This window comes from Ptychodera flava, chromosome 21 (assembly GCF_041260155.1).
Source record: "Ptychodera flava strain L36383 chromosome 21, AS_Pfla_20210202, whole genome shotgun sequence".
NCBI lineage: Eukaryota > Metazoa > Hemichordata > Enteropneusta > Ptychoderidae > Ptychodera > Ptychodera flava.
The window spans coordinates 16,412,730-16,426,340 of NC_091948.1; the positions used below are offsets into that span (position 1 = coordinate 16,412,730).

The 13,611-nt window shown below is 36.4% G+C and overlaps 1 protein-coding gene across 5 annotated transcripts in view; it reads left to right on the plus strand.

The window, feature by feature from the left end:
- LOC139121555 (laminin-like protein epi-1) overlaps positions 1–13,611 on the plus strand; it is a 64,235-nt gene that overhangs the window by 45,362 nt on the left and 5,262 nt on the right. For 3 of the 5 annotated variants that reach the window (XM_070686558.1, XM_070686561.1, XM_070686562.1), the window contains 13 exons: positions 336–356; positions 1,148–1,171; positions 2,040–2,231; positions 2,941–3,165; positions 3,444–3,619; positions 4,694–4,841; positions 5,595–5,753; positions 7,346–7,494; positions 7,771–7,983; positions 8,743–9,000; positions 11,295–11,499; positions 12,807–12,971; positions 13,504–13,586. In XM_070686558.1, coding sequence (XP_070542659.1) covers positions 336–356; positions 1,148–1,171; positions 2,040–2,231; positions 2,941–3,165; positions 3,444–3,619; positions 4,694–4,841; positions 5,595–5,753; positions 7,346–7,494; positions 7,771–7,983; positions 8,743–9,000; positions 11,295–11,499; positions 12,807–12,971; positions 13,504–13,586 — 2,018 coding nt within the window. The remainder of the gene's footprint in view (positions 1–335; positions 357–1,147; positions 1,172–2,039; positions 2,232–2,940; positions 3,166–3,443; positions 3,620–4,693; positions 4,842–5,594; positions 5,754–7,345; positions 7,495–7,770; positions 7,984–8,742; positions 9,001–11,294; positions 11,500–12,806; positions 12,972–13,503; positions 13,587–13,611) is intronic. The other 2 variants (XM_070686559.1, XM_070686560.1) reach the window with 2 other exon arrangements.

The window sequence follows — 13,611 nt, forward strand, 5'->3', positions numbered from 1 at the left end:
TTTTCCCATAGAGTTAACACATGGATGGCGGCCATTTTGAATTTCAAATATTGCAAAATGTTGAATAATTTGTTTCCCTAGTTCTAAACTTTGCATGTTGACCCCTGATTTTTATTATTTATTTGGTAAGAGAAAGGTTGAAGGTTTCACTGAAGAAAGTTTGAGCAAAAGTTTAAGTCTTACTTCTGAGGCGCATACTACCTTAAATCACCATCAATATTTGTAATAAGCAGCTTACTGACGCAGCAGCCTCGACACAGACAACAAAATGCATGTTCCTAGTATTATCACTAACGTAGAAACATTTCAATTTTTGCAATATTCCCCCTCTGCAGATAACAAACTCAATAGCACAGGTAGAGCTTACATAACGTTGCAGTATTTAATAGAGTATTGTGTTTTAATCATTGAAAAGCACAGCTAGTAGAGCTACAGTTGTGTGTCTTGCTTGGCATAAATGATTGCATGGAAATCCTTAGAAGTAACTGCATGGAATTCTGGGACTGGATGCATGATGTTCTTTTATTTTGAAAATTTAAGATAGTAAATAGTCATGTGTTGTTTAATTTAAAAAGTAGATATTATAATAAGCTGAATTTAATGGCAGAATATTAACGATAAATGTAGTTATTTATGTATTGATCTGTTTCAATATCTGTCGATGGATGTTTTGTGATGTCATCAATTTTGTCTCTGTCTTCCTACTGTTCGTAATGCTCACAATGTCTACACTTTTTTGATAATGGTGAAGTCTGACTTTTGAAAAGTATCCGTAAATTGTTTTCTTCATGGTGAAATATTTTGCCAAACACTAAGAAAAGCTGAACTTCTGAATAATTTTAGAGTATCTAATGTTTTTAACTTTGATTTGAAAACTAAGGAAAGACAGATTTCTTCTGCATTTTAAAATGAGATCTGATATACACCATTGTCTACTGCTTTGCTCCATTGCTTTGCTCTATAGAAAACTATAAATCTTGCAGCACGTTGGACTTTTCCACTTTCATAATACGGGAAAGTTTATGTAGACCTGAGTAACTTTACATCGCATGCATTACATGTAAAAGAAAGAATCACCAATGTTTACAGTTGAGACATATTTTAAACAATACTTCTGATAACTTTATCGACAATTTTCTTGTTACAGCTGGATGAGTCAGCTTTGATAGAGGTAAATTGAAAGAAAGAATTTCTCAGAAAGTCTTGGTGTTAATGTAGCAGTAATGCATGCATTAGCCAGAAGAACAGAAATCCCTGTCATAGTACAATTTGCTCTAGAAACAGGCTTGACTTTTGAAAAATACTACCAGTAGACCTTTTCTCCTATTATTTAGTTCTGTGGTAATTTAACCCTTTGAGTGCTCTAATTTTTCCCACCAAAATTTTACTGCCACATTTTACCAATCTTTTATGAATTTTTCTGAAATTTTTTGATAATTTTAGACCAAATGGACATATTTTATTGGGTACAGTTTTTTATCAAAATTTTGACAAAAATCTGAGAAACAGTGACTGGTATATTTTGTAAAGGTGAGAATATTGACATTGGTGTTCAAAGGGTTAATATCAAATTGTTTCAAAGATTTGTATTTTCATGTCAAAGATTTGTATTTGCATGTCCAAGATTTGTGATTTTGAAGATTTCTGATTTCAAATTTATGTGTACAATATCAGAATTGACCATAACATCAACATGATTTCTTCTATTCTTTTTTGATCATTATATCTCGGTACTCGTTCAATGAAATGATCAATCTGTATACTCATTGTCATATTATACAGCTCTCGATCTCCTCTCAAACTCATGTTTGCCAAAAACATTGTCTTTTTGTCAAATTCTGGATATGATAAAAAGAACTCTCCAGTTTTGTTGACAAAAATCATATTGTCAAGATATGGCAACCCGGGGCATGCTTTGTGTACTTCCGGTCTTCTTCCAACCCCAAACATTCAAAGATCCTAGTCAGTTTACACAGCCAATGTTTTTAAAACAATGAGTACAGATTAAGGGTTTGCTTATTTTTTCTTTATTTTTCTAGACTAATCCTGTCTTGAACAGAGATTTTGTAGGCTGCCTTTCAAATGTAGAATTCGATGTTCAAGAGTTGAATCTATGGCAACCGGAGATTCAGGAAGGGTCTACGTCATGTTGCAACCGTCCTACTCTGACTTTTGTCCCGGAAACACCTCCTATTCCTGAAGTTTCTTTCAATGGAGATGGATACTTGGTGGTAAGTTAATCCCTTATTAAGTGTTCAAATTTATAACTTAAGTGATTCTCGGTGGTAACAGTCTGTACGTTTCACACACCTAGCTGTGATGATAGTGTAAAGAAAATATGGTAGATATGCCACAAAGTTTCCGAAATGTATTGAATGTTGCCTCTTTATTCATTGTAGGTAGGATAAACCAGTGAAATGTTGAAATAATTCCAATTAGCAAGGCACATGGTAAAGTCAATATGAAACCAGAGTGCAGATCAGGTCGTGTTCACTTAATGGGTGGCAAGGAGTATGCAGTCGTAATTGTTTACTGTCCGAATAAGAGCTATTTTCCCTGTAAAGAACTTTGTGTTCTAACTCCTGTCAGTTAAAAGTATTTCGTAAAGTTGATCGCTCTACTTGACGATGGTGATTGCTGTTTTGAAACATGATAAGCAATGCAAAAATGCAACTTTCGGAGAAGTTAACCAGCATTTAACCAGCATTTGACAGTCATGTCATAATTTGATTGTAATTCACTTCTGTATCTTCTACACGTAACAGTAGCTTCTCTGTTGCAGCCAGAGTGATATGTACAGGACACTGTGTGAGAAGAGAGAAAGTTCGGTTGAAATTAGATTGACCAAAGCTTGTCACAGTAAAATGTTAATGAGGCATTTTCAACTCAAAAACAAGATTGAATAAAATTCTGTAAAATCTGTTTCTCTTCACCATGCAGATGCCACAGGAAGAGTTTGATGTCCACACCGAAGCCATGATGTCTGTTGAGTTCCGTTCATCGATGATGAATGCCATACTAGTGTTGGCCAGTAGACAGGATCTCCTTGCTTACATTGGTTTGTACCTGTCAGACAAGAAAGTTGTGTTTGAGTACCGCACATCTGGAAATCTGAAACAAACTTTAGTGACAGCCAATGACTACGCTGATGCCCAGTGGTACCAGGTACACACAAATTTCTCTCTCACTGTAACATATTAGTTATTCACTACTTGACGACTTCAGTTGTTTCTCATTTTAGGGTCTGATCGGACTCCTGTACATTGGAAGTACGGTTATCGTTCATATATGATGACTTTGTTGCATTGTCCACTCAGCATGACATACACTCTTATAATTACATGCTGTAACTATGGTGATTTGTTGTAACTATGGTAACATGTTGTAACTATGGTGACATGTTGTAACTATGGTTACATTTAGATTGTCTTTTTATTTTTCAGGTCACTGGAGGATTCAATAGTTCACATGCAGTGCTTGATATCAGGTCTGGTGACGGCAGTCAAGAGGTCTTAGAATCCTATATCGTACCTTTATTTGTGTCTAATATCAACTTTCCCAATCTACGATCAAGTACAAAGGTGACCATAGGATCTGGTATTCCAAACACAAACTTAGAGTAAGTTACAACCAAAGTGTTGCAGGTCTGGTTTACAGTGCGTTTCACCTAGGTACCGCAACTCAGTGTATGAGACGGACACAATCCACGTACAAAACAAACGATTAGCACGACACATTTGACAGTCATCGACTCATTGATTATTTACAGTAAACCAGCATGGGGCAGCCGCTCTGTCTGGACTGAGAGATACACTTGATCTACAATGTGTGGCTTTTTAGTTAGTTTCTGTTGTGAATATCTTCACCTCTTGAACTCTTAGCTGAAATTGTAAAAGAAACAGCTACATTGTAGATCAAGTCTAGTCAACTGTTTATCTCTCAGTCCAGACAACGGCTGCCCCATGCTGGTTTACTTTAATTAATCGACTAGTCGGTGGCTTTGAAATGTGTCCGTGATACCCAAGCTAATCGCGTGTTTTGTACGTGGATTGTGTCCGTCTCATACACTGTGTTGCGGTACCTAGGTGAAACGCACTGTAGTGTGTTGGTTCAAATTCAGTAAATAAAAATTAACCCTATGACTTTTTTCACATTTAAATCTTTTGTTCCCAGACAACATCCATTTCACACGAAGGTTAGTATATGCGCCTCAAAAGTGAGACTTAAACTTTTGCTCAAACTTTCCTCAATGAAACTTTCAGCCACCTTGTCACTAACTCAAGAATAAAAATAAGGGGTCACCATGCAAAGTTTCGTACTAGAGAAACAAACTACCTGGATTTGAAAGTCACCGACTCATTGATTAATTGAGATGGTTAAAATGTTTCCGACTCCAAGAGAAATTAACCTCTACAAGTGGTAAATTGGAAAAGAATTATGCAAATATGAATGTTCCAACACTGTCCTTGAGACGCATTCTACCTTAATTGCATCTGTCTCGGAATGTAACCCATCACCAGCATCAGATATGTATTTGGCTGCATCATTACCTAACTGCAAACGGGTCACAGTAACATCAGATATGTACATGGCTGTGTCAATACCTAACTGCAGACAGGTCACAGTACCATCAGCAATGAAATCATTGCCCACTGACATTACCCAGTTTCTGTTCTTTTCATCTGTCATTCAGACGTGGCCCAACAAATCTGAAATTTGCCGGATGTATGCGAAACTTGATGCTGTCCAGCGGAACCAGCAGTCAGCCCGTAGCGAGACCAATGACCAATGTAACGGCATCGGAGTTCGCTGGGGTAGCTTTTGATGGTTGCCTGGCAGATGTGAGTATATGCAGACATGACACTTGTATGATCACAGACAGGTTTGGTTTGTTCCCGTAGAAGAAAAGTGATAATTACTTTCTATTTCGGCGATGTCTTTATGTAAACCAATTTTCTCTGTACCTGTTCATTTATACTGCTCGAGGAGGAATGAAGAGTTGTCACTTCTACTGTCCATTGAAGGCAGATGAAAGCTTATTTTAATCTGATATTGTATTTAATGTCATGTTAGTAGGATAAACTTTGATATTGAGTGAAAGTTTTCTGATTCTTCTTGTCAAAATTCACTTTCAAAATGATTATTACTGTGTCTGTACCAACACAGAACGACCCCTGGCATCGTGAAGTTTTGAAGGTTGTCGCTAACAATCGTATAACAATGAACAGTGCTCAAATGTTAGTGCAATCATTAATAAATAGTGTAAACAAACAGTTTGGATATAATATTATCATTCTTTTTCCAAACCAGTCAAAAGTTTACTACTATTCATTTGCATTAAAAAAAATTGAAAGCAATATTCAAATCCACAAAATAATGAGAAACATGTCAATATTGTGATTTATTGCTTTCCAAACTTTAATGTGGAAAAAAAAAATTTTAATGTTGTCAGCAACGGATATTCATTAGATTGATATACTTTGATATATCCTATACATACCGATTTTGACTATACTTTACATAATTATAAATGAATTATCGGAAGCGTAACTGGTTGTAGTGATATTTTTTCCATCATTCTGTACATTTTCCAGGTTGGGCCAGGCATCGGTTTTGAAACGGATGACTCTCAATATCCATACGCTAGACTCAACGTACCATTAGAACTTAGAAGTACTCAGAGAGTTGAGTTCCAGTTTAAGACGATGGAACCACACGGAATTTTAGCGTACAGTTATGATGCTGTAAGCTTTGTAAGTAAACTCAGCTTTTTTGGCTGGATGGCTATTTATTTTCCCAAAATAGCTGTTTGACAGGCTGGTTATGTAGTTGGCTAGAGTAACCACGTACGATGAATTGGGATGTATGACGAATTTGGTAAAGATGGTTTCAGTAGTTGCATAAGAGTAATTTGTAATTGAGCACTGAAGTACAGCATACCAGAACATGGTGAGATGATGTAAGTTACAGAATCACTTTATTGCAGCGTGAATTTTGAACTTTATGTACACTTGAAAAGAACCACAGACCCAGGGAAGTCTCAAAGATAATTTTGCACTGAAGTAATCTGAAACACAACGTCATATAAAAGGTATACTGTCACCTGTTCCAATTTTGCTACAGTTGCCATGGAAAGATAAAATCTAACCAATCACAGATTTTAAGCGGGTGGCCACTTTTTAAAAACAGCACCCTCATATGGGTATTTTGAATACCAAGGAACGTCCCTTTAACCATATATGGGCATATTTAGATTACAGGTGACTGTATACCTTTAATAGAAAGTGTCTGTAAGATTATGATATCTTTGATTCATGTTTCTCCCTTATCTTGCTCAGCTCATATGTCATCATCACGTCAAGTTGCGTTCAACCAATAAGGCAAAACAGGTCCCATATGTTGAATTTTAACAAAAACTTGAATAAATGAAGGCCCTGAATACTTAGATACTGTAATTATGATTTTTTAGTGGCCATACCTGCTACAACATCTCATGCCAAGTGGGTGAAAATACGCATAGATTTGGCTCAGTATTGCCTTTTGCTGACTCATCACATTTAGAAGTTATATTTTCTGATAGGATTAAGGTAGATGGCACTTCGGGACAGACATTCGGACTCTCAAACTTTTAAAATTCTCTTCTGATATACCACGTGTGGGGTTCATTTTAAAGCTCTTGGTGAAAGAAAACTTTTCACCGGCTTAGTTTTTCGAATTCGAAAATTTTTATTTTTCTCCGTAGAGTTAACACAGGGATGGCGTCCATTTTGAATTTCTAATATCGGTAAATCTTGAGTAATTTGTTTCTCTTGTACAAAAATTTGCACGGTGACCCCCTATTTTTATTCTTGATTTTGAAAGAGAATGATTGAAAGATTCCTTGAGGAAAGTTAGAACAAAAGTTTAAGTCTTTCACTTTCGAGGTGCATACTACCTTAAGGTTATATTTGGCCCAATGCCCTTTTTGCATTTCTCACCTGATTACTACCAGCTGATTTTGAGGAGATTGAGGAAGATTGTAATCGTGAAACATAATGGCCTGACTCTTTACTGTTGCAATGATTAAATGATGCCTTTGTTTTTATCATAGAGTCTTACACAGATAATTGTTGGTTTGTGCATTTATCACCTTGCGAAATGTCATCGTTGGAAAATAAAACAAATAAAATCAGTTTGGTTGGGGAGACTTTGTATTTGAAAAACAAGAATTTTTTGACATTCTGTATCATGGTATTTTTCTGGGGATGATTGGCATGGATTCTAAAAGCTCAGTGCACGGATGTGTACCACAAAGCTGTAGCCATTAATTTACCTCATAAAATCTTGTCTGCATGTTTTCCAACAGAACAAGTTGTTCTATATCACTTTGTATCATGGAAATGTGTTTGTACAATACAACATTGGCGAAGGCTTGTCAGACCCACTGCAGACACGAGACTTGTATCTCAACAATGGACAGTGGCACAATGTGAGGGTGGAATTCAACGGATTAGCGTAAGTATCATAGGATACTCTACTGGAATAAGTGAGACATGGGTTTGTAAATAGAGGGCGCTGTTTAAATGTCAAAATGCCTAGAAAACAGCCTTATATTTTTACTGGTAGTAACAGTGATGATTTGTTGACACTTAAAATTTTTTAACATTACATACATGTAGACAAAGTGAAAAAACCTGAACACTGTGTTGTTGTCTGCTCATAGCACACAGAACTCATGAAAGTGAGAATCTTTCCTTTGTTTGAAAATGATGTTGTTTGAAATTTTCTCAGGGCTACTTTGAAGGTCGATAACTACCCGGTAATAGCCAGCAATCGACAGCTCAACACGCCGGGTATTCTGATAACAGGAGCCAACAGCTACCTGTATCTGGGTGGAGTATTTGGCAACATACCCACCCTGATTGGTGGAGAGTTCCCTGTCAGAGAGTCTCTCCAAGGTGATTTCTATGGCTTTACTTTGAATGCTGATGATTCCAATTCTGGGTAAGCATATTTGGGATTTTCTGTCATAAGATGATATTATTATTTGATAATTGTCTGTAAATTGTAACTATAAAGTGCAGATTTTAACTCAATGGGGCTCCATTAAAGGGCCAGTAATGTTTACTTTTGATATTTTTTTCACCATTTGTGTTTTTAATGTCAACCATAATTCCTTGTTGTACTCCCCAAAGCATGTTGATATACACAGTGTTTGGCTTGTCAACTCAGCCCGTATAAGTGAAAACTGCATTGTTATAGTTGAAAAGTGACTTCTGGTCAAGACTAGAAGTCAATTGTAAACAATAACAATGCATTTTACACATATGGACACTAACAAGCCAAATAGTAGGTGTTTCAACATTCTTTGTCGAGTAGAAAAAGAAGTTGCAATCGATATACAAAATAAAAATGATGAAAAAAATCACCAAAGTTAGCATTACTGACCCTTTAACCAACACAAATGACCTCTGTTAGTGCTCTGCATGTCCAGTCCATATTTTGTTATATGTCAGATATTTTATTATTCTGAATGTAGTAGTTTATCTAATAATGATTTGTGTAACTATGTAACTTTTTCTCTTGTGTTTTCAGAATATACATTGTATCATAGACAGTAGAGGGGGAAGACTATGATTGTATAACACATTACATACATTATGATCATAGGATACTGCACATAATATAACCATTTGTGTCAGAATTAATAGATAGTGATCATGTTTACTCAACAAAACATTACCCTGTGTTGTATATTCTCAGTGAAATTGATTTCAACGATCCAGCCATTGTCATCTCAGACTTTGGTCTAATCTTGAGTGGCGTGACACCAGAGGTAACGCAGTTACCACCACTTCCTTACGTGACACCACCACCGCCTACTGGAACCCCTCTGCCGACAACATGCGCCAATCCTGTCTTACCGGTCTACAATTCAGATGTACCAAGGTTTGGTAACCGTGGTGATAGTTATATTTCATTCACCCTTGATGATAACATGAAAAGCTATTTTAAAAACAGGTAGGTGGCAACCTGTGTTGCAATTAGAAGGTTTACAAAATTGTTGCTTTTGCGTGCCAAATGTCATGTAAAAAATTGGTGAACCATGTAGCTGTAGTTCAGGTAAGGACATTTCACAAAGACTTGCAGTCTGGTTAGTAAGACTGAAGAGTATGTTGTTCATACTCTGTCGTATTGCAATCTAACATCATCCTAGGGAGTATCTTTCTAGGCATTTATGATGAGAAGCTCCCTAGGACAGGCTATTATTACTGAAGTTATACCACTCCAGGTCATGTGACCTATTGTTCTTGCCATCCATTTATCTCTGAAAGCACGACTGACACCTATTGTTCTTATGCAAAATAAGTAATCAGTCATACTTTCATTCATATGTAAATAAGTAATCACCACACTTTAATGAAAGAAATCATTATCATATCAATAAAAGTGTAGTGATTACTTATTTAAATATGAAAAAAAGTATGACTGATTACTAATTTGCAAGAGAACAATAGGTCAAGTCGAGATTTCTAAAGCATTCACACACATTCAATAACAAAAATGAAGACAATTTGTTCAACTGATATGTTATAGCATCACATTTTATAATTCAATTTTAACTTTCTTTGGACCATGCTCAATGTAAGCAACATGATTTGTTGATGAAGACTGTCCATCTTTAGATTCGGCGTCTTCTTGGGTTGGACCAATCTTGTCTGTTTTGTTACATTGTTTTGTCGTCACTTGAGAAACTGGTTTACTTACAGATTCCTATGATTTAACGCTAGATGGAGGTGGTAGTAATATATTCGACACATGCTTTTGTTCTGCAGTAGACATACATTTGAGGCGCATAAACCGTCATATGATCTGTGACCTGTTTGTTCTTTGATAAGCTGCTCATCGAATCCCTTATGGTACAGAGATGTTGCCGCATTCACCTGAAATTATCAAATACAAGACATATGTGACAAATATCATGGAAATAAGTACAGCCTTTCTGTAACGTTTGTGGAATAGTCGAAAGAAATTCTGTGATACTGCCGCACACACAACAAATTGTTTTGGTCAATGAATTTAATTTTATAACTTTACAGAATTCGTTTTGTGTATAAATATTTTAGTAAAAGGATAAATTACCTTGCAAGAATATCCAATGTGCTGGCAGTCTGGCCAAGCCATCTTGCACATTTGCTTTGTGTAAAGACGTATATTTTCTGGCAGGAGAACTTGATTATCCCTTGGCAAGGGTCATCGATAGTACAATCCCGTCCGGTGTTATCATCGCCAAGTACTTTTTTATAAGTTGAAGTACACATCCTGGATTTTATGCGCTCCGTAGTCGCGGCTGCTCTTATAGGGCAGTTTGCCCGTGTAAAATCCACTTTGGTTGTTTTTACATGGCCGTCCATGGAACTTTAGAAGTCTCTTGGGTCATCAGATCAGACAAGTTGACAAGGTCCATCTTGACCAGTCGAAAACACGAAAATGGTATTGAAAGCCTGATGCATCCACGAGGCAATCACATGCATCCACAGATTGAATTCCTTCTCGCTAGCCAATAGCCAAAAAGATAGAGTAAGGCAAGCCATTTTATTTAACCAATCAGACTAAAACAGTTTCCTTCTACACAGGTGCATTATACCACTCTGTAGCTCTTATTCAAATGCAGATTTGCAGTTGATCAGAGCCCTTGTCCTACTTGTCTTGGATAGGTCATTCTCCCAAACTCGCATGCCAGGTGCATAATGACCTATAAGGACGTACAATGGGTCACTCCATTCCATCGTGGGTATTCAAATCAAAAGTAGACGATTTATTGACAGTAATTTTCAAATTTCAGAGAAGATTGGCCTGTTTTTCGTGGTATAAGTCGTTAATCGCACCTCGTAGGTGAGCTGTTACAGTTGTAATCACCACACTCATTACAACTGTAACAGCACATCTACTCGTGCAATTAACTGAAGAAATGTGGGCACAGTATTCGCCAAGTGTGTAAAATTGCACATTTATAGTTTTCTGTTATTATTTCAATCTAGATGAGTGCAGTGCTCATGTCATCATTAACTTAAAGGGGCAGTCTTCAATCCCTGGTTCTCGCATTAATGGTTGTTAACATGAACTGTTCGTGATTTTAGTCGTTTGTTCTCCTTCGAAAGTTGAGTCCATTAAGTCAATTTGTCCAGAGGAAAGACCACAGTGCAAGCAGATTGTACAGACATTGTCAGCAATTAGTTTTACATTTTTGATGGCTGACCAGTAATGTGCCTGCTAACGTGAATCTGTCCTTTACTTTTTTCTCATCATGACAGTTTTGTTTTGGAAGTTGAATTCCGTGCGGTATCCCCCAATGGAATTATGTTATATGCTGCAAGTAGTCCTCAAAACCCAGTCCAGTGGATGGCGCTTTCGATGGAGGACGGTTACTTGGTGTTCAATATTATTGCCAGCACACGTTCTTTGACTGGATTAAATGTCAGAACTAAACAGAAGTACAACACTGGTGAATGGAAATTGGTGAGAAAGACATAAACAAGTTTTGTGTTCATTCTGTTTGCTTACATCCAGATTTTTGTCCTGTTGTAATGAAAAGTCATTCCAGACATTGTGCTGTTTGGAAACCTTATGCAATATTTTTTCATGAACTTGTCACTTGAATGAGAGTCAATATCCTCTCAGGAGCATTGGGCTGTAAACGTTTTCATAGTTTTAATAATTTTACTCCGGAACTATAATTAGTAAATGTAAATATACTCACTGAAGGTTTTGTATACAAGCGTTCAATTAGCCACCAGCTAGGACAGTGTGTGCAAGCTTGCATTAGATAGTTAATAAATGAATGCCCCAATCAAATATAAAAGCCTTGATTCAAATGGACAAGAATGGTGCATATATGAACATGGGGTATATTGGACATTGTTTATATACACAATTGAATATTCACAAAAATGGCATTTTATCGTCTATTGGAACAAATGGCTTCGAATGACCTGCCTGCACTTATACATTGTATTCTCTGTTGTACCAGTGTATTTATAATATGACCAGTTTTTCAAAAGGCAGGAATTTTAAAAAGTCATGAAAACGAAAGATAGGAATTTTTAAAAGTTGTGAAAAGTGTTAAATTTACCAGTCATAAATCTGCCACAAAGGAATGTAGTTGTACTGCAGCAAGGCTCTTTTATTTGATGGGTAGAATTCAAAGAAATACCTCAGAAAATTGCATGATATTTTGGCATCACCAAATTACATATGTATACAGCTCATTGTGCTTAATGTAACGGATCTGTAAAGCTGCTGTGATATGACACACTGAGTGGTTTTGTGGTGTGTTATCCTGGCAGCACTGCCTTCTGTTTGTAAGTTTGAAAACTGTCGATGAGTCAAATGGAATTTGTGATTTGAAATGAATGTCTCACTGTTCATTCTTCATAACGCCATGAACTATACCATGTTGAGAAATGGCCCTTACCATCATTTTCTTCTCAGGTGTTAGTGTCCCTCCATAGATAGGCTGATCATCACCTTGCTGTATCTTTTCTTCATTTTGATTGGATGACATCATACCTAACTACATTTTGATTGGATGATGTCATACCTACTTTGTTTCGCTATTTTGATTGGATGTTGTCATACCTGCTTCCTTCCAAATGGATGATATCAGATCTCTCTTCACTCTATTTGGATACTGCTGACTCTATAAGCCACGTAAAATAGATTAGCATGTATGTTTTAGACATATGAATATGTTCATGTATCTCATAGCTGAATTCCACTGTTCATGTTTAAAATTAAGAACTCCTTTCAAAAAATCTCATCTATAGGTGACAATTTTAAGGATCGGAGAATTTGTGGCTATTATGGTGACTGACAATACAGATTACCAGAACAATCAACAAGATTCAAGCATCATGTCAGACCTGGATCTGGAGACGTCATTATTCATTGGTGGTGTCAATGGTGAAATCACTGATCCATTTCCATTAGTAGTGAGTCAGTTTTGAAGTTACTTCAAGCATTTTCGAATCAGTTATGAAGTTCTTTCAAGCATTTTACCATGAAGGGTTGCATAAACCAACCATGTGAAGCAAATATTTTTTCTAAATTTCCCAAAACGTGCATTTATTTCATAGACCAATCTCAGTTTTCCAAACAGATTATTTTATTTTTTAGAAAATTATAGAATCACTAACATTTGTTAATTTTCATCTGGTTTACAAATTTTTGAAATCAGAAAATTGTCATTATACATGGAAGCCCTCTTTCTATCATCATCAATTTTTCCAGCATGATGATTTGAGTTAATTTTTTTGGCTGATTACAATGCCCGCTGCAAAGCAGGCACAGGTATTGTAACATATCATGCTTTTAGTTTCAAAATGTTACTATCAAAGGAAAATTGCTGCAAGGGCATGTGGCATTAAGTCACTTACATTCTCTTCCAACTTACAAGCCAGCCACAAAATATGGGAGTCTGAAGTGGGTTTATAAGACAGTTTCTCTGTCCCTGTTTGTTTTCAGAGTAAAGAAGGTTTTGATGGGTGTATCAGATCTGTTGAAATCAGTACAGACGGCCAAACTAATGACATAAACCTTGACTTAGGGTAAGGATGAATTCTTCAAATGTAG